Source organism: Lactuca virosa, chromosome 3, assembly GCF_052849685.1.
Source record: "Lactuca virosa cultivar CGN04683 chromosome 3, Lactuca_virosa_CGN04683_v6, whole genome shotgun sequence".
In the NCBI taxonomy this organism is placed as follows: Eukaryota; Viridiplantae; Streptophyta; class Magnoliopsida; order Asterales; family Asteraceae; genus Lactuca; species Lactuca virosa.
Genome location: NC_136428.1, coordinates 18061386 through 18083257, shown reverse-complemented (window position 1 = coordinate 18083257; position 21872 = coordinate 18061386). Strand labels below are relative to the sequence as shown.

At 36.2% G+C, this 21872-nt stretch overlaps 2 protein-coding genes across 4 annotated transcripts; one reads left to right on the top strand and one right to left on the bottom strand.

Moving 5' to 3' along the window:
• The first annotated feature begins 9661 nt into the window (after nt 1–9661).
• Nucleotides 9662–11507, top strand: LOC145165291 (COP9 signalosome complex subunit 5a-like). Its single transcript, XM_079084004.1, has 6 exons — nt 9662–10129; nt 10262–10543; nt 10635–10782; nt 10878–10960; nt 11066–11143; nt 11245–11507. Exons 1-6 carry the CDS (start codon nt 9725–9727, stop codon nt 11332–11334), a joined length of 1086 nt encoding a protein of 361 aa, XP_078940130.1. The 5' UTR covers nt 9662–9724; the 3' UTR covers nt 11335–11507.
• A 2061-nt stretch (nt 11508–13568) lies between these two features.
• On the bottom strand, nt 13569–19203 carry GC6 (golgin Putative 6). Of its 3 annotated transcripts, none has more exons than XM_079084000.1 (19): nt 19090–19203; nt 18722–18796; nt 18582–18634; nt 17917–18044; nt 17791–17840; nt 17260–17406; nt 17080–17153; nt 16943–17012; nt 16800–16853; nt 16612–16707; nt 16456–16506; nt 16280–16366; nt 16067–16180; nt 15911–15982; nt 15652–15837; nt 15461–15564; nt 15320–15368; nt 14407–15240; nt 13569–14270 (listed from the first exon to the last, which is right to left on the bottom strand). In XM_079084000.1, exons 2-19 carry the CDS (start codon nt 18740–18742, stop codon nt 13719–13721), a joined length of 2742 nt encoding a protein of 913 aa, XP_078940126.1. In that variant the 5' UTR covers nt 18743–18796; nt 19090–19203; the 3' UTR covers nt 13569–13718. The 3 variants fall into 3 exon arrangements, with proteins under 3 accessions (XP_078940126.1, XP_078940128.1, XP_078940129.1); XM_079084002.1 differs by lacking the exon at nt 19090–19203 and adding an exon at nt 18990–19080; XM_079084003.1 differs by lacking the exons at nt 18582–18634; nt 18722–18796; nt 19090–19203 and having other exon boundaries at nt 17757–17840; nt 17917–18043.
• Nucleotides 19204–21872: the final 2669 nt, after the last annotated feature.

Below are 21872 nucleotides of genomic sequence, written 5' to 3'. Positions count from 1 at the left end.
AGAGGTACGCGCAGCGTACGTGAGCTGACTCAAAACCCTAATTTTTTAGGGTTTAGGCCATATAAATACATCATTATGTCCCAAACCCCAGCCTCCTTGACTCAGAAACCCTAGAAACCTAACCTTCTTCATTTTTGTGTGATCTTGATCTTGTGAAGTCCGTTTTAGTGGCTTGGAGCTTGGAAGGAGAAAGAAGAAGTTGGTGAAGAAGAACTTGTGTAGCTTGAGCTTAAAGATCTGAGACATCATCATCATTTAGCACTCATTTGAGGTAAAAAGCTCAAAACTTGCCTCATGAATGCTTAGATCTCTTGTAATGGGGTTTTGGACCTTTTTGGTCCCAAAAATGGAACTTTATGATTCCAAATCCGTTTTTAGGCTGAGGGTTGTCACCCTTAGTGCTATTTGAGTCCCAAAGACAGAAAAGTTATCATCTTGAAGGTCTTGAAGTGGTCATGCATGAGTATTAGTCATTTCTATGGAAGTAGATTTTCATATTTCAAGTTTGGGTCAATTTGGGGGTTTTCAAGCCACCAAGTAATCGACTTTATGGGTTACGACACCTTATTGGACTCAGATCTGTGTTTAGAGCTTTAGGTCTTAAGAGGTAAGCTCTTTTGAGATTATGGCTTAATAGGGGAGTACGTTGAGCGTACAAGCCAATACGCACAATGTACAAGCTAGTACACACAGCGTACAAGCCATGCAACCTGTACGCTTAGCGTACAAGCCATGCAGCCTGTACGCTTAGCGTATAGACGAGTACGCCCCATGTACTCACTGGATTTGGGCTTTGCGTCATTTGGGCCTCGGTTTGGGCCATTCCATGGACTTTGCTATTTTGGGCCATAATGGGCCATCAGAAATCAGTTAGTTTGGGCTAAGAATATGTTGGGCTTAAGAAAAGGCCCATTTGAGGAGTTAGGCCCAATTTAGAAAATTAGGCCATTGGTGGGCCACTAGTGGGCTTGGGAAGGCTATCTAGATTTGGGCCTTTTATGTTATGGTTTTGGGCCTTAGGCATGGGCCAAATCAGATCAGGGGTAAAATGGTCATTTTACCCTAAGGATGGATTATTAGTTTTTGACTAAGTGTTATTGTGGTAATGATAGCCCAGGGAGTCGCCGGAGCAGCCGTTAGAGATTCCTTACCATGAGATTTTGCACTCGGCTATGCGAGGTGAGTTTCCTCCTATAGGAACAGGTCGAAGGCACCAATGTCGGCCCGTATGTATGATTATATGTTTCCAGATTTCAATCCGATGTCGGGCGGTGCCCGATGAATGTTTATATGCTTTCTAGACTACGGTCCGATGTCGGGCGATTCCCGAGGAATGTTTGTATGCTTGATGTCTTCGTGATTCTTGCATGTGTATGTATTTGTATGTTTCCGGATTACGGTCCGATGTCGGGCAATGCCCGAGGAATGTTAGTATGCTTCCGGATTTCGGTCCGATGTCGGGCGAGGCCCGAGGAATGTTTATATGTTTATGTTACGTGAATATTGTATGTGTATTTGTTGATATGTTATTATGTATAATGGGCTTTGCTCGATGCCGGGCGGGGCCCGATGCCGGACATTGTCCGATGTCGGGCGGGGCCCACGATATGTTTATATGTGATTATGTGCTTATGTGTATGGTATGTGGTAGTTTGGGGAGACTCACTAAGCTTCGTGCTTACAGTTTTCAGTTTTGGTTTCAGGTACTTCCGGTAGCAAAGAGAAGGACTCGGGATGACTGCATTGCACACACCATGATGTTTTAGCCTGGGATGTTCACTCTGATATGTTGACATATGTTTTGATATGGATACTCTGATCATGATATTTTGAGATACTATGACTTATATTTGACGAATGTTTTGATAACTATGGTTTTATTTAATGATTTAAAACGAATTTTTTGGTCATGATTTTTGGGATGTTTCCAAATCGCTGAATATTTCCAACAATGGCTTCTCCGGGAGCTTACCAGCGTCAGTGGTCAATTGCCAAAATATTCAGAGCCCTTGCAAGTGTGTTCCATATTTGTTGTGGCCGGAGAAGACGACCGAAGATCTCGTCGGAGCTTGCTTCCGCCGGAAATGTCGTCGGAGGTGAAACTCAAACCCCTCCAAAATAGGTTTTACCTGCTATTGCAGGTAATAATGGTGTGTTTTAAACAAAACAATAAGTTTAAGGTTTAACAGTGCACAAAAAAAAATAAGTGACCAAATATATACAAATGATATAGTTAGTTACCTTTCAAGTCATTATCCTTATCTTAGGGGGTGTTTGGGTAGGGAAAAAAAGATGGTGCTTATTGCTTATTGCTTATTCCCACCACAATAAGCTAAGTTTGAGTGTTTGGATAGGAATCCTTAAAAATCACTTTATTGTGGTAGGAATAAGCTGATTTTAATAAGTATCTCCCAACTTGCGTATTGCTTATTGTTTATTCCCACCACAAACACTTTTGCAAAAACTGTTTATTCACACCGCAATAAGCTAATAAACTAAAAACTAATTTATCGAAACACCCCTTAAATGGGTCCATGAGTATAGACACCTCCAAGCTTATTTTTCATAAAAGCAATGCCTTATATATATATATATATATATATATATATATATATATATATATATATATATATATATATAGAGAGAGAGAGAGAGAGAGAGAGCTAGGTTCATGTGTTTAAAGTAATTATTGTGTTATTGTATGCATAAATGTGGGCCAATCAAAATTTAAAATAAAAATAAATAATTAAATAAATAAATAAGGGTAAATAGGTAATTTGATAACTAGTTTCCACAAATAATATCCTATAATTATGGTACTCATTGACTCTTCTTAGTTGTATTCATAGTAAATCGCAAGAAGCACAGATATATTTATAACATTCAATCGGCATCAAGATTCAAAACCCTAAATTGAAGCCAGTATCGTTTTTTCCTTCTTCACTTCTCAAATCCGATCGACACCTCCCAAAATCGCACCTCCTCTTCTTCGCGTCTCCTCCCTCCGGTCGACAGAAGCCAAATGAAGAAACAACGGAGTTTTGCTCGTCTCTTCCGTCTACGAGGTGTGATGTCCGGCTTCGCAAGGAGCGGCAGTGGCAAGGTGAAACCTCTGTGGCTTTGTGTTCGATGGGAACAGCAGAGAAGGAAGAAAACGAGGGGAAAGGGGGGTCTGATGGCAGCCATCTGTCGCAGGTGAGGACCTCGGTGATGTTTGCTCGAAGATCACGATGTTTCCTTGTTTTGGCAGTTCCAAATCAACCACAGGTAAAAATTTCTTTTTGGATTTTGTTTGTTTGTTTGATAGAAATAGTTAGGGTGTTTGGGTTTGCTGGAAAATCAATGAAAATGAAGGGAATTTGGGTTTGTTGATTCACAGGAAATGAAGAGGGAAGAAATTAGTTTTTTTGTTTTAGCAGCCTCTAGCTGCGTCAACTTCTGTTTCTTAGAAGTAGTGATTTGGGGGTGGTGTATGTTTTGTGCTTTGATCGACAAAACAAGAAGAAAACACCACACTAGAGTGTGTGGTCGTTCCAAAAGACGAAGAAGAAGGTGGAGGTGGGGTTGTCACAGCCGGCTGCTCCATCTAAAGGTAGAGATTTTTTTTTGTTGTTTTTATGATTCCTTTGTATAATTTGAGTTTGGATGGAACTAACTACTTTTGCTTTCTTTATGTTTACTCTGCCATACAATGTGTTACAGCCATACAATATGTTACAGGAGGCCAGGTGTATCCTGTCCAGGTGAATTTTTAATTGCATTTGGTATTTAACAATTACAGAATCTTGGAATAATGTTATTCATTTATGTGAAGGCTGATGTGGTATGAACAATTTCTGTATGTTGTTCATCCGAAATTAAAAGTTGTTTTGATGCACACCAAGCGCTCGCTAAAATGCTTCAACTGAATGATATTTCTTCGTATATAGTATTCTATCAGAAAAGAATGTTTTTTTATGATAATCATGAATATATTCTGTTAGAATGTCCCGAATTAATATAGTTATTGGTAAATGAATTCCAATTCTATCAGAATGGAATCACAAATTCCAATTATGCTGGAATGGAATATAGATATTTTCTCACTAATTTATTCATTGGATTTGTTTCCACAGAAGTTGATGCTTGAAGAACGGACCACGAAATTTGAACGACGCCTCTTATCAACATTATTCTTTTAGAATAAATTAGCGTATTTGTTAGATTTTGATGTTTTTTTTTTCGATTTGAAAGTTTTTTAGTTTTATTCTTTAACAATAAATGTAATTCTTAGCAATTGTTACATTTATTCTATAAGAATTAATATAATTTTTGTTTTAATTCTTCAATTGCTAGTTCGAGAATTTGTTATTCTACAAGAAAAATATGTTCAATAATATTTTTATTATTTTATGGTTCAAGAATTTTTTTTATTTTTGAATATATTCAAACATATTCTGTCCGAATTAAAAACCTAATAATTCGTAAAATCAGATTTTTAAAATTAATTGTAACGCCCGTAGATCCGGGCTAGTCAATTTGGAGACGATAAGCATCAAAAATGACTTTTTGATGAAAGATTATTTAGAAGGATTAATATTAACCAAGTTGTAGTATATGTCTCAAGGTTTCTGGATATATAAAGAATGCTGAAATTTGAGTTATAACGAAGAAGTTATGACATGTCGAAGTTTCGCGACAAAACCGGCACGGTGCCGAATGTCGTAAAAAGTGAGTTTTTGATAAACTACTTTTTAGCCTTAGTGATCTAAACGAAACTCGTAGTATTCGTTAAACAGAGAAGCTTGATAAAAAGAACGCCCAAATCTAACTTCGTATGAGGAAGTTATGATTTTTCGAAGTTTCAGTTTAGCAGTAGACAGCTAAAAACTCGAATTTTAGATCGAGTGATTTTTAGCCAACACGACCTAAACGAGAATCGAAGGTCTCGTCATTTGTAGTACAACGGTAAAAAGTCTGACGAAAACGGACGTCGGATGAAGAAGTTATGAATTTTTAACGGATTTCCTGTCCCGGTCTGTTAAAAATAATAATATAAACATTAGAGTCAAAATTAGCCGACGAAGTCTAAACGAAAGTTGTAGAGCGTAATTTTAACTACGCGTGCATATAAAGAACGTCAAAAACGGAGCTCGTATGCGAAAGTTATGGATTTTAGAAGTTTTGGCGCGAAAACCGAGAAATTTCGCATAGGTGGCTTCGGCCACGTCACCCTTCGCATGCAGCCTCCACGTGGCATCTTCTGATTGGACCGTAGCCTCGCGTGGCAACCGCTGATTGGTCCGAAGTCGTCACCCTCTTTCCCCATTGGACCGAAGCTCGGTCCACTTAGGAGCTTGCATCTGTCCGAGCCGGAGACCCAGCTGATGACGAGTCCGAAGCCGATGACTCCTCGCATGGAAGCGCGCCAACTGCTGCATCCGAGCCTCGCTGGCCTTCACTGCTTCTGCCCCGTGTCCGAACCCCTCGCTGCCGCGTGTCCCTTCTCGGCCGACCTTAGGATTTCCTCTCCTATAAATAGGAGACTTGCGAACCCTCCCGGGTAAAAATGGGATTTTGCCATTTTTGACCCATTTTTCCATATTTTTACTATCCCGACATCCCCCGAAGCCCCGGTACTTATTCCAAAGCCCGAAACACGCCCCGAGATTCCCGAGAAGCCCGGAAAATTTATCTTTTCGGTTTTGAAGCCCGACCTTTCGCAGAGCCCGGTTTCTCAATAAAACTCCCGGTTTTTATTAGAAACGAACGTTTTAGGAAACAAATTGCTGCCCGATTATCATCAAATCAAGTGAGTGTATAGTCACTTTCATCTTACACATAAATATGAAGTATTTTATATAAAATACGTGATATGTGTATATATGTTGTTTGTTTATTTGAGATTGATGTTGAATGAATGTTTTATACATGTTTAAAATGATTTAAAATGTATATGTATTTTATCTTCAAATATGTTGGGTAAAACATGGGTAGATAAAGTATGAGGGACAAAAGTACAGTATAGATGTACGTTGGTAGCTATGAATTTAGTACAGTATAGATGTACGTTGGTAGCTACGGATTTAGTATGTTGGCAGCTATGGACTTAGTGCCTGTTGTATAAATCTTGGCGACGATGTGACTTCGTGCCTATTAGATAAACCCTGGCGACTATGAGACGTAGTGCCTATTAGATAAACCCTGGTGACGATGTGACTTCGTGCCTATTAGATAAACCCTGGTGACGATGTGACTTCGTGCCTATTAGATAAACCCTGGCGACTATGAGACGTAGTGTCTATTGTATAAACCCTGGCGACTATGAGACGTAGTGCCTACTGTATAAACCCTGGCGACTATGTGACGTAGTGCCTGTTGTATAAACCTTGGCGACGATGTGACTTCGTGCTTATTTGACATAAATTGCTGAGGGAAAGCAATGTTGTCACCCTGATGTTTGTTTTATTTGACATAAATTGCTGAAGAAAAGCAATGTTGTCACCCCGGTGATCGTTTTATTTGACATAAATTGCAGAGGAAAACAATGTTGTCACCCTATTGATTGTCTTATTTGACATAAATTGCTAAGGAAATCAATGTTGTCACCTTATTGGTTGTTTTATGTTAGGTTGTCTTGATTGACATAATTTGATGAGGAAAGCAAAGTTGTCACCCCTAATGAAAATCCTTAGGCTAGGTCCCTTGTGATAGTTGTTTTAGGGACGTAAGGTGAGGATAACGGGAATGGGTAATTAGGGTTGTTTTTGGTTGATGAAATTAATAAATTATTTGTTGATTGATAAACTTAAAGAGTTTATTATTTATTGTGGGTTGAAAACCCTATATGCTCACCAGGCTTCCAAGCCTGACCCACTCAGCTTTTTATATTACAGGTAGTGGACCCCGAGCATAGTCGGATGATGACAATGAGTGATTTTTTGATTATAGGCCAGTAGTTATAAATAACTGTTGTAAGGCTTATAATGTCTTGTTTATGCTTTTGATCTGTATCGGAACATGACATCCCGAGGTTTTGATATAAAAGGAAATTATATATTTCTTAAAGAAAGGTTTTGACAAACTTTTATCATGTTTTGTTTTGGGGACCAATTCCGCAACACCTTTTAAAATGATTACTCTGATTTTATTTTAAAAAGCATAAACGAAACCGGTCTTTTCTGGCCGAGAAATTAGGGGATGTCACATTAATAGAATCTATGATCCATTAAAATATGCAAACTTCCTTTATTAAATCTATGTTAATTGACTAAAATATCATTCTAGTTAAATTAGATGGTATTTTTCGATTATTTTTAATTCAATAATATGTATTAATCACTTTCTTAAAATAAGTAAAATGATTGGCTCATATTTATGCATACAATAACACAATAATTAGTTTGAATAGAATAACCTAGGCCTATATATATATATATATATATATATATATATATATATATATATATATATATATATATATATTAAATTTGAATTCATTTTTCTATATTGTTTTGTTGATTTGATAATCATTATCTTAACTTAAAACTTATTTAATTGAAAATAGAATATTAAAAACATTGTTTTTAATTTTTCTATGAAAATTCATTATATTTTTTTCATTAAAGTTATTATATTTATAAAAAAAATCAAAAAAAGTTGTTTATGACATGCTATGATCCTGATCGTCTAAGTTGTTTCATCCACCTGATTGACCATCACGATATCCTCTATAAAAATTAGAGTTGTGTACAGTGGTGGATGCAAGGAGTTTGATTGGGGTTCATGCTTCCCACTTGACATGCATTTTTACTCTGATTTATGAACCCTAAGATAATAGTAGTGTTACTAATGGAACCCAATTACAATTATGACTGGATCCGCCATTGGTTGCGTAAGTGTTAGGGAAGTCATAACGGTTAAAGATTATGAGTGGCCTCATAATGGTTATATATATATATATATATATATATATATATATATATATATATATATATATATATTAAATTTGAAGTCATTTTTCTATATTGTTTTGTTGATTTGATAATCATTATCTTAACTTAAAACTTATTTAATTGAAAATTGAATATTAAAAATATTGTTTTTAATTTTTTCTATGAAAATTCATTATATTTTTTTTCATTAAAATTATTATATTTATAAAAAAAATCAAAAAAGTTGTTTATGACATGCTATGATCCTTATCGTCTAAGTTGTTTCATCCACCTGATTGACCATCACGATATCCTCTATAAAAGTTAGAGTTGTGTACAGTGGTGGATGCAAGGAGTTTGATTGGGGTTCATGCTTCCCACTTGACATGCATTTTTACTCTGATTTATGAACCCTAAGATAATAGTTGTGTAAGTGTTCAGTAGTCATAACGGTTAAAGATTATGAGTGGCCTCATAATGGCTAAAGATTATGAGTGGTCTGAGTGATTTACCCGAACATTCCGGTTGTAGGCTTGGTTCATTCATTGTTCCCCGAGTAACAACATGGATCTAGTCTCTATAAACAAGGGAAAAGGCAATTGATGGCGAATCGGACTTGCAACATAATCAAATTTTGTAGATAAGAAATTTATAGTGTTAGAGATGATTTTTTTCTCCGAGAGAATATCATAAATATTTTCAAGGATATCAACAATTTCTTAAATATGCAATATTAAGTGATCGTGGAATCACCAATAACAATGTGGTGAACCTCATGATCAAGCTGAAAGCTTTAGTGCCTTTATTGTCACGAAAGAGTCGAGATTTTTTATATTTGATAGGTCGTGTTTTTTTCAAGATCTTCGTGCAGAGAGATTGATATATGGTTCCATAGATCCACATGACCATTGAGTCAATACAGTTTCATAGAGTTTTATATAATATCACGGGACCTTTGTCGCCCGGTTCAACGAGGTGGAGATGGGCTGAATACAAAGCCATACTACATGCCCGGAAATATAAAATTACATGCAAACATCATATGTATGCTAACAGAGTCGTCTGAACTCGATGATGTAAACTCTAAATTTGATGATGAATCAATTTGACAATTGTAGAGTATGGGTTGAAAGAGACTCTTGTGTGAAAAACAATGTTAAAAATATGAAGGATTAAAGGGTGTTTATAGATTATTTTTTTTTTAAAAAAGGAAGAAAATAAATATTGGTGGAAAGCAACGGTCTTCTAGCCTTTTGGAAGAGACATGTCGAATCAGTATGCTTTTGGAATGTATCATATGATTGAAGCGGTGTTCCCATCGGTACCGCATGATCACATTTGTCATCCCGCTCCCATGTTGAAGTCACACCCTCCCCTCCTAGACTGCAAATGACAAAGACACAAAAACCTTTTTTATTTCAAAGTACCTTTTTAATATGGTTTTGACAATAGTTGTTTACAATTTTATATATTAATCACGTGACAATACAATTTTTTGTTCTTTTGATTAGTTTGATGTAAATGACACTAAAAAGGAAGTTGGTCCTTAAATAGTTTTATACTTTTATAGTTCAATTGCCCCGCTTTGTATGCTATTATTTGCAAATACAACCATAAAAATAGATACACATAACAATATGACATGGTTAATGAATCTTCTATTTTAAATGTATGATTAAGATTTAAGAAAAATGCAAATTAAATAAATAAATACATAAATTGTTTACGTTTTTATTTGCCGAAGCAAAATAGCACTTTAAAAGCAGGGAACGGCACAGTATCACCACTTTCGAATCCCCGAGGTCTCTACGATGGATCCCTACTCCTTCTCCTCATCGGCGGCCATGGCTCAGCAGACATGGGAGCTCGAAAACAACATCGTAACAATGGAAGCCCCGCAGTCTTCCGAATCTGATGCCATCTTTTACTACGACGAGTCCGCTCAGTCCAAGTTCCAGCAAGAAAAACCATGGTCCAACGACCCTCACTACTTCAAACGTGTCAAAGTCTCTGCTCTAGCCTTACTCAAGATGGTCGTTCATGCTCGCTCTGGTGGCACCATCGAGGTCATGGGCCTTATGCAAGGGAAGACAGATGGTGATGCTATTATCGTAATGGACGCCTTTGCCTTGCCGGTTGAAGGAACGGAAACTAGGGTTAATGCTCAGGCCGATGCCTATGAGTATATGGTTGATTACTCTCAGACTAATAAGCAGGTTAGTTTCAATTTCGATTTTATGTTCGTTGATCGTCCGTTATGGATTTAGATTTCGAAAAACCCTAACCCTTAAATCCCAAATTCTTGTGAGACTACATAGTTTAAATCTAATTGGGATACTGTGTTGTAGGCAGGAAGATTAGAAAACGTTGTTGGGTGGTACCATTCACATCCTGGTTATGGATGCTGGTTGTCCGGCATTGATGTTTCAACACAAATGCTCAACCAACAGTTTCAGGAGCCATTTTTGGCAGTTGTTATTGACCCAACAAGAACTGTTTCCGCTGGAAAAGTTGAGATTGGAGCATTCAGGACATACCCAGAGGGATATAAGCCACCAGATGAGCCTGTATCTGAATATCAGACAATCCCTCTTAACAAGATAGAAGACTTTGGTGTCCATTGCAAACAGGTGAGTCATATCATACAGTTGATTGATTGATTGATTGATGATGTTTTGATTTGATCCTCTAGCATTGACTTTTTTTTTTTTTGTTAAACAGTATTACTCATTGGACATCACTTATTTCAAGTCATCTCTTGATTGTCACTTGTTGGATCTTCTTTGGAATAAGTATTGGGTGAATACCCTTTCTTCTTCTCCTTTACTTGGGAATGGTGACTATGTTGCAGGACAAATATCAGATCTTGGTACACACTTATCATACTTACTTAAAAGATGATGTGCTTCTTGTTTAGAATTCTAATATGGTTTTTTTTTACTTTTTTACCCTTTTGTCATGCAGCTGAAAAACTGGAGCAAGCAGAAGGTCAATTGTCCCATTCACGTTTTGGTCCTCTCATAGCACCACCTCAAAGAAAGAAAGAGGTCAGTGGGTAGCAGCATCTTCTGTGTTGCATATTTGCATACATGAATATGAATTTTGGAAGTTTCATACGATTCATATTTCATTCATATATTCATCAATTACAGGAAGAATCACAGCTTGCAAAGATTACACGTGATAGTGCAAAGATTACTGTGGAACAGGTTCATGGTTTGATGTCACAGGTGGGAATGGGATTACTATCTTTCAATCAGGTTATGATTTGTGAGTGCTACAAATGGTCTTTTTGACACTTAGTTTTTTTTTTTTTTTGGGTAATTGTCAGGTGATCAAGGACATTCTGTTCAATTCGGTTAGGCAATCAAACAAATCTCAGGGAGAGTCAACAGGGCCTGAGCCTATGGTTCAATCTTGAAGATGCTCTCTTTCTTGATATTATGATTGCTTTACTTGAGAGATGCTGCACTACTTTTCTTTTAACTCATCAGTTTTGTTGCTTATTCATACTAATGTGAATGTTCTTAATGCTTCTCTTCTATTTGGGTTTAAAAATGTGAAAATTAGCTTATAGCTTCATTTTTTGGTAAAGTTTCATGGGTGATTCTTCTGTGAGTGGCAATCTTGATCCATTTTGCTAGAAATAGGTAATTTGGGTTTTTGTTTTTTCTCTATCGATACAAAGTCAAATAGGTAAAAGCTTTGGAAACTAAAATACTTAAACTGTGATGACACAAATTGTCGACCCATGATGTATATTATTATATCGTTATACTAAATTGTTTTCTTTAAAAAATGCGGATTTTGTAAGGGTTTAGGAATTTAGTGTTGGATAAATTAGAGGTTGGAGATGTCATATGGTAAATATGGATTTTTTTAAGTACATTGTTATTTTGGCTTTTGAACTTAAATTTGGTTAAATCGGATAATGACCATTTTATTTGGTATTAAAATTAATCAACACTTAAGAGGATTAAAAGGTGTTTGGATAAGTTTTCTGAATTGTTGGGCTTAATCTAAGTTTCCAATTGTGTGAAAAATGAGAAAAGATGATAAAACAAGTCTTTCGATTGTAACACTTGAAATTATACACCTTTTGTGGTTCAATTGAGAAAAGAAGAAAATAGAAATTAGGGCTTCCCAAGTTAATGAAAATCTAAGGTATGAGGTGTTTACCCTCAACGATCTTCTGTTCATAGGACCTTGATTTCATTATTTGTATAAAGTTTGTGGTTCTATATTGTCATATCAAGGAAACTCTTATTTGGATGATAGTCGAGGAGAACTAGTCTTTTAAGGTTAAACCTTGAATTAACCATAGTTTGGTAGGTAGTGTATGAAAAGAAGAAGTTTTAAGATGAAAGCCTTTCGTAGGGTTGGTGATAGTCAGTTAGGAGAGCATCAAAGTGAGTGTTTGTGTGTGTGTGGAAGGGAAAAACGAAGTTGATGAGAGAGTGGTAAGGAAAATCGTATTTGGTGTTAGAAGTTAGAAAGGAAACATTCAAATCAAGCAGTGAAAGCCTCTTGGTAAGAACGTATTGCTTTTGTGTTTATTGGTTGGAATTGGATTGACATTGGGGATTTATCATTTAGATTGAAATTTGATTGACAAATTGGAGATTTGGAGGTGTTAGAATTATGTTTATAATTAATGCTTACTATCCATTGAAAGAAACGATTGCAAGCTGGTTTCCAAGTTGAGAAGATGAAGTAGTAAAAACCAACCTTCATATTTTAATGATGATTTGGGATTAGAGTGTTAAATGATGTTCTGGTTAGTGTTGAAACAATGTTTACAATGCGTTATAAAATCATTAAAACCCAATGAAAACTGAACCCCTTAATGATTAGAGGTACTTGGATGTTGAAAATGGGCAGTAGCTTTGGTATGGGTATGGCCGTAGGAGATTGTGTCTAGCTTGTACAGATGCCTTGTGGTCAGCTTTGGGCTTTGGATGGGTATCTTCACTTGTAAGTCTTAAACTTCATTGTTGTGTTGTGGCTTATTTATAGGTGATCACGGAACACTTCAGGAGGGCTAAAGGAGCTATATCTCTATGTGATGTGATACGGATTTAATGAGGTGTGATCATTATGTTGATTCTTCATCCGTCATTGATGTGACTACATAGAAAACAATAATGCATATCTGGCCTACAAAGTTGTACTTTCAATGTCTTTATTTGCAACAGGTTACGTATTTATATATAGCCTATCATTTCATGTATTCATATGTATACTTTCCAAGTAGTCAAGCTTCTAAATAGCATGTGGCATGACGTGAGGTGACATAACAGTATGTTCAAGCCTCAAGCTTTTACGATTTATGACGTTTTTTAAAACACAACTTAAATCAACAATTTTGTATACATTAAAAAATAGAAATCACATAATTACAGATTTATGTAAAATATATCTGGTATCAACACTTATTAACGAAAAGTTAACACATACTCAATGGTTTCATTACCGATATAAACAAGTCAATAAGTAAGAGAAAAAAAAAACTCATGCTTGGCACACGTCATGCCTAACAACAACGTTGTCATATACAAAGTAGTTCATTAAAAAAATGACATAAAAAAGGAGTTATGATTTATGTTTATTGGCATATGTATAGCTATTATAATCATTTTATACTCGCATCCTATATACAGTTTGATAGATTTAGTCTGATTTATTAAGTTAAACAAAAGTGATACACTTTTCCAACATCATCTGTACACATCCACCCACAAAATAAAAATAAAAATAACAAGTCTCTTGTTTACTTAAATCAACAGAACAATAACCATACAAACATTAATCATCTTCTTCATCATCATCATCATCATCATCATCATCATTGAGTGCTCCTGCATCATCCCCAATACCTTCGAGCAAAGCATCAACATCCTGACCCAACTCCATCAACCTGGCACTCAATTTCTCCACTTTACTCTGTTCTTGTCCAAGACAAACAAGCAAATCACTCAGCTCCCCTTCACTCTCCTTCTGCGCCTCTTCCCTCGCCTCCTCTTTTATCTTCTCAATATCCACACTCACACTCACACCACCACTCTTCATTTCCAACTGATAATTCGCTTGTTCCAAGCTGTTATACGCATCCGAAAGACTCTTCAAATCCGTCTCCATTTTTTCTGCCATGTTTTTATAAGTCAACGCCTCACTCTCAATGTTTGACTTTTCACTTTTCACCATTTCTAGCCTCTGCGACACTTCTTGAAGGTCCCTTCTCAGTGTCTCTATTTGCACCCTCTCCGACCCCCCACCACCGCCACTAGATCTAGTCTCACCACCTCCACCCGTGCTTGCTAGCTCCTCTGCTAATGTCGAGTTTCTATTCAGAAGATCCTGTTCACAGAAATTACCATTTTACCCTTACATTCTATATATATATATATATATATATATATATATATATATATATATATATATATATATATATATATACATTCATTAAACAGCATCTAGATCTACTAGGGTGTACCTGTATCTCAGAGCATTGCTTCTCCACAAAGGCTTTGAGCCGCTTGATGTAATCCCCATCCTTTTCGTCTTTTTTCTGTTCCAATTCAGCGGGGACCACTGACACATTACTCTTTGGATGACTATATATTTTCACAATATTATCTCTAATCTCACCTTCCAACTTTTTAATAAAATCAGCAAACTGAGAATCAAACATGGAGGAAAGCATCGGATGATCATCATTTCGGTTATCATTCGTCTCATTTTCCTCAATATCTTCCATTTCCGCCATACTATTAGCGTTTGACCGGGTCAACGGTTCGCGTTGCTGAGCTGGCTTTGCAGACGAAAACAAGAAGCTTTTTTGCATCTCATCAAGCTTCAAAAAGTAAGAAGTCAACCCGACTTTTTGGCTTATAGCATCGACAATGGCAAAAGCGTCTTTTCCGGTTTCGTTACTTTTATTATAAATAGCACATTCGCCTAAAACAACAGCTGCTAAACCCCTTGCACAGACTGTTGTGTCACTGTTTGATACTAACTCGATTAAATATGTTAAATGAGGACGTGAATCAAGAAAAGATTGGACTGCATTTGGGCAATCAGAAAGCCATGTCACAAGAAGTTTTAGAATTATGGGTTGGAAATATGAGTTTCTTGGAGTTGTTGATTTTCCATCTTTGCCCTTCTTGGAAGATGCAAGAGCTAAGTATTTTACCATACGGTGTAATAGTGGTTCTGGGGAGCCTAATGAGGGCATTGATGACTCCAGTTCAATTTGTAAAACTTTTTCCTTGCATTGAATATTATCCTTCATTACATAAGAAAGAACACTAGCAGCTCTGCAACTTGTCTGTGAAATATAAACCATATGTTATTAACAAAATGATAATTTAAAATAGAGAAAAGGAAAACCATATGTTATATTATACCTCAAGGTCACCATCATGTTCACTCATGGCAAGCCCATGCAATAGCATGCTGCAACATAAAACAAAAGTTCATAAAGATTGATGTGAGGATTTTTTTTATAAAAAATGAAAAAAAAAAAAAAAAAAAAAAAGATATAATACCTTCCAAAGGACATGTTTATGTCCTCTTCGAATCTGGCATTGGTGATTGACATGGGCTGAGGGATTAAAGTAGAAGCTAACATTTTTTGACCATCGCTATTTTTCTGATTAAAAAAAGAAAGTAAAAAGTGAGTTTGGTTATTGGATAATAATGTGGATATTTTGTTTTAAGAAAATGTATAAAAAAGAACCTCGCAGAAGTTCTTGAAAACATAATCTGCAGCTATAAATTCTTGCATGCTTGAAGTTCGTAAGATGATTCTAAGGATTGAGTTGAGAGCTGGCTCAATTTCAGGCTCATCACCAAGAGATTTGCTTGCAAGGACTTCAAGATTCTTATGGTGTCCAGAAATCAAATCACCTATGCATTCAAAGGCCTGACAATGTTTCTTTCTATTACATCATTTTATTTTTCTTATTTAAAATGTCACATGGAACAAGTTATCTTACCGCACAACGTACAGCAACAGGTGCCCATTGACTTTCAACACCTAGCATTAGTAGATGCTCCAAAACATTTCTCTACAAATAATAAATCAAAGAAAAAAGAGTCATGTGATGATATTTTATCTTTATGAATATAAATAAAAAAGTTATAAAATTAACCTGGACAAGAACTGTTTTGTTTGTCAATCTATTATTGTTGCTCCCAGGATCGGTTTCCAGACCTCCACTCACCAGCAAACTAACTGTTTCCAATCCACTCAGTAGATTGATTGTCTACAGACACCAATTACAAACTTTAAACTTTAAAAGCATGTTTACAAAGGTAAATCATATGCTAAATAAACTGATAATTACTTAATGTATGAGTATGACCTTTTGCTGAGTAAAGCTGTATGTGGTTCCTCTTAGCTTCAAAATTGATATTATCGAGTCAAAGCCTATAGTCTCCCTCAGCAACACCTATACACATCTATAAACTGGTAAAAAGCAACAAGATGAATAAAAAAAACTTCACTCCAGTAAATCTTTTAAAAAAAAGAAACCCAAACCTGATTTGATGCATTGTTACGAAGGAGATTGTTTAACAATTCAAGACAATCCTGTGAGATTACAAATATTAGAACAAATTGTTAACAAAAAAAAAAAAAAAAAAAACAACAGGAAACCATTGATGGTATAGGTTTGACTAAGAGTCAACTAATCACCTGGACAACAACACCACCTTCTGAACCTCCCTCTTCTTTAATGATACTGAATATCTTCTCAAAAGCACCCTCAAAGACCAAGATTTTTTGAATTTCCTAGTATAGAAATCAAAGAACATTAGGCAGGATACAGAAAGTAATGTAACTTTAAATAAAGAATTTGGCACTAAATAGGGGAAAAAGATTACCTCTGCTTCACGGGTCAAGTAGGTGAGAAGTAACAAGGCCTCATTCCGTATGACCTACAAGGCAATCAACATAGTGTTTAAGGAAAAAAGAATTATTAAACATCATATAAATTAAAGATTTCAACAGGTATACCAGTTCATACCTCCCGATCCATAAGCATATCCATAAGCCGAGTTATACCACGGGGGATTGTAAGAATGACTTCCTGTAACCTGAAGGAGACCTCAGTATATGAAATGAAGTTAAAAAGAAGAAAGAAAAAGTGGGTAGGACACATACCTAATGGGAGAACTTGTTAAAAGGGCAGTCAAAAGTTGAAGCGTATAATATCTTATATAGAAGTCATCCTCTCCCTGTAAACATATTTGATTACAAATCACAGACCATAGAACAAAAAAAAAAAAAAAAAATCAAGAATTCATTGTCTGAGGTGAATATGATCAAGATTAGAAGCCTTACAAGCAAGCTTAAAAGAAGAGAAATGCTTTGCCCATCTCTTGATAAAAGGTCAGTGTTCATCAAAGCTGGCTGAACCTCATTTGCACGCAGTTTTGCATGAGCAATCGGTGTTAAGGCACTCACAAGAGTTTCTAGAGCCCCCCGAACCTTTGACAATAAATCAATATATAGCTTTATTAATTGAAAGTGGTTATACCATAAATATGATTTAAAAGAAAACATAAAGAGGAGGTGACAACTGCCACACACACCCACAGTTCCAAGACTATGTGTTCCTAGACACTTGCCTACTTGCAGTTTCTATTTGTTATCGACTAATTTTTAGATGCATATATCAAATGAAAAATAGCATAATCTCAATGTACTAAAGTGGCTACTCAACTAACTCATTAGGGACTACAATGCTACTATTTGAAAATAATTTGTATTCCATTACGAAACAGGACAAAAGATATCATATTCTATAAGAGTGTAGCATATAACTGCTAGATATCCACCAAAAAAGAAAAGCTGTTGGAGAAGCCTTCAAACCATTTCAACATCATCACGTTCCTTTAAGACACCCAATAGTACAGGAAAGCCTGCAACAGACAAGAATGGATTGTGTTATGGACAAATAAAGCCTTAGATACCAGTATAAGACCAACATATACTCACCCATTTCTCCAAAAGCCAGCTGGGCAGCATGACTTTCTGCAACAACAGATTGAAGCTCTGCCATAGCATTTCTTCTATCATCAGCCAGCTGTCCATTACTTATACAATCGAGCAAGCGTTCAACATAGCTACAAATGAACATCCATCAAGTACATTAGCAATGAAGGAGATAAAAAGGTATCCACAACTAATTAGATAGTAATTTAATCAGCTGCTCTATGATATAACAGGTCTGTGTTATCAAGAAATGCATGAATGTAGTGCTTCATTAGTGGATATGGTTTGATTTGTTTAAATTGAAGAGACAAGGATAAGCAATTATGCTAGCCATTATCAGAATACTGCCCATTGTCGGTGAGAAAAAAGTAGTTAATGCGTCCATGAATTATACAATAAATAGATTGATGGAGGTATAACAAAATATAAGAACTAGCAATAGAGTAGCAATATCTGATCTGCAATAACCATTGCAGGATCACACCGCCACTTAAAAAATATCAAATAAAAATCAAGAACTGGCACCATTGTTTTTGGTAAAACAGACAAAATAAGCAATCCCATCCACCCCAGGTTGAGCGATGAACTAGAAACCAATATATTCTGAAGTGCATAAGAAGGTAAATAATCTGCTGGCTTAAACTAACAACTGGAAAAAGAAAACCAACCTATCTTCATTGGAACTTGAATTCTCGTTTCCAAACACAAGCCCAACAACTCCCTGTATACGTATAAGCTCATTGTCAGGCATGAAAACATTCAAAATAGAGCAAACAAGAACTACAGCACTGTAATTTCATACAATTACCTTTAAATCCATCTTTTTCATTAGAACTGGAGCAGTTCGAGAATTGATCAATAACAAAGAAAAACTACTTAGAATCTGCAAAATCCATCACAAAATAGTAAAACACCCGATTAAGGAAGAACTGTTCAAAGTTAGTCAGAGAATAAACTATCAAAATTCGTCCCGAATCTTCAGATTTCGTACAGATCAATCAATCACTCAATGCAGACTAAATAAGCTCGACACGCAACGCAATAAAACTGAAAATCGATTGATATGATCGTATTACCTCTGCAGTATACGTTTACGTAATATTTGATACAATCAGCAAAAATTAGGATGATTCAAGAACTAGAAAAAGCCCTAATTATCGATATATTAAAACGCACCTGAGAGAGTTGGAACTTGATTAGATCGTGCAGAGAGAGATCAGGAGATGGGTCAAAGGGTCGGAACACACAATCATGTTGCTCTTTCGATCGACGACCCGGGCCTTTTTCACACGTGCAGGCCCATTTTTTGGTACAAACATTATTTGGTTTTTCAAATGCAAAGTTACCAAGGTATTTTTTTTTTATTATTTTTTTAAGTTAAACTAGGGATATTTCGTGTTTCGTGGCAGGTGGAAGAAATTATTTGGTGTTTGTATATATTTTTTTTTGCGTGTTTAAGTTTCGTGGTGGTTAATGTTTTCGTCTTGTATTTATATAATGTTTGGAGACAGATAAAGGAATAGTGGTAAAACAACATATATTATCTCAAGAAGCAGAACATTACATAAGTGGATGGTGGGCGGAGTAAAACAGAAGATAAACAAACATTTGAACAATCATTTTTTTAAACAAAAGAAGTTTCTTCAAACTTTGTCCATTGTTTGAAACCAAAAACTATAAACAATTCGGTGTGGGCAACGTCCAACTTCGTTTTTGTGAGGTGGCAAGGAAAAACGGCGTGACCACTGGGAAACACCCCCCCCCTCCCGTTATGTGGCCATTCGTTGGCGTTGTAACGATCGATAATGCGCAATTGTTTTTTATTTTCTCCATTTTGACCGTTGAAAAACGTAACATTTTAAAAGAAAAAAAAAATTACCTATAAATTCGTACTATCGTCTATAAATTAATCACCACTTTTCTCTCTATTCCATACACTTTCAATACATTAAAAAAAATGAATTCGTTCGATGATAGTGATGACGATGATATATTCGTCTCTATGATGTACGAGTATTACACGGACGTGCTACTACAACCAAATTCAGCATCTCTATTAATTATACGTGCGACGTTGAACAGAGATCGCGAAGAATGGCACAAACGTCTAGTTCACGATTATTTTGCGGATGATTGTGTCTACCAGCCACGCGATTTCAAAAGAAGGTTTCGTTTGCGGAAAAATGTTTCTGTTCGGATAGCCAATGCGCTGGAAAGCAGGTATTGTTTCTTTCAAATATAGCTTTTAGATAATTTAAATACATTGTTTCTTTCAAATATAGCTTTTACATAATTTAAATACATTGTTTCTTTCAAATATAACTTTTACATATTAAATATACGTTTAGGTATGAATATTTTCAAATGAGATATGATGTTAGAGGTAAGCGTGGATTCATAAGGTTGCAGAAATGTGTTGCCGCAACTAAGCTTATGGCAATGGGAGAGTCGTCTGATTCGATTGACGATTATATGAGAATGTCTTAGAGAACTGCAAGAAAAAGTTTGTATAGATTGGTGATAGGTGTTGTCGAAACCTTCGGTGAGGTTTATTTGTGCAAACCTCTGTTGAATGATATACAACAACTATATGCGGCGCATGAAGAAAGACATGGTTTTCCGGGTATGCTTGGAAGCATTGATTGCACACACTAAAAATGGAGAAATTATCCCGTGACGTGGAAAGGTCAGTACATAATGGGTCATCATGGAGCGCCTTTGTTGGTATTAGAGGTTGTTCTTTCCTAAGATTTATGGATTTGGCATGCTTTTTTCGGGGTTGCGGGTTCGAACAACGACGTGAACATTCTTGATCAGTCACCAATATTCGACGATATTTTGTCAGGAAAGGCACCAAATGCTCATTTCACAATGAATGGAAATGAATACAAGTTTGGGTAATACCTTACGGATGGAATATATCCAACATATTCTACATTCGTGAAGGCATTTCAACACCCAGTGGAACCAAGAGACAATTTTTTCAAGAGAAAACAAGAAGGAACACGTAAGGATGTGTAACATGCTTTTGGAGTTCTAAAGTTGAAATGACACATCGCTGAACATGCGACACGACCATATCAGTCAGACGTTCTACAAGATATTATGTATACATGTAGCATAATGCATAACATGGTGTGTAAATGACACATAGTTGAACATGCGGCACGACCATATCAGTTAGACGTTCTACAAGATATTATGTATACATGTATCATAATGCATAACATGGTGTGTAACATCCATAAAAATCACGCCAATTTAAAACTTTTTAAAACATTTAAAACCATTAAGTTATTACAGTTTGTTTTCAAAATAGTGTAAACATCAGAGAATCCCCAGAATCAATTCATGCAAACATAAGAAGGTGTACGATCACGCCTTCGCCTTCCCGCGATCATCAGAAGTACCTGAAACAAAATCAACAACTGTAAGCCCAAAGCTTAGTGAGTTCCCCCAAAATACCAACGCCATACAGATATAACCATATCATAATAACAAGCACATCATGCATAATGAGCCATCAGTATGACTGGACCGCCTCGCAGGGCCATCAGTCTATCTGGACCGCTCTCTGAGCCATCAGCACGTCTGGACCGCCTCTCAGGGCCTTCAACCTATCTGGACCGCTCGTCGGGCCTTCGGCCTGACTAGTATGCCCTAACTGGGTATGCAGTCTATCCGGTCCGCCCTGGGTATCTTGGCCTACAACACAAAACAGGACATGCCTCAACCCAATCCCCAATCAAACAATCATGTGCACATAAATATCATATGCTAGCATATATAACAGTCAAACCGATCTAATAGATCACTAACATGGCAACCATCCTATACCCAGGATATTGATCTAACCGATCACTATCATAGCAACCATCCTATAACCAAGATACCGATCTAACCGATCACTAACATAGCAACCATCCTATAACTAGGATATCGATCTAACAGATCACTAA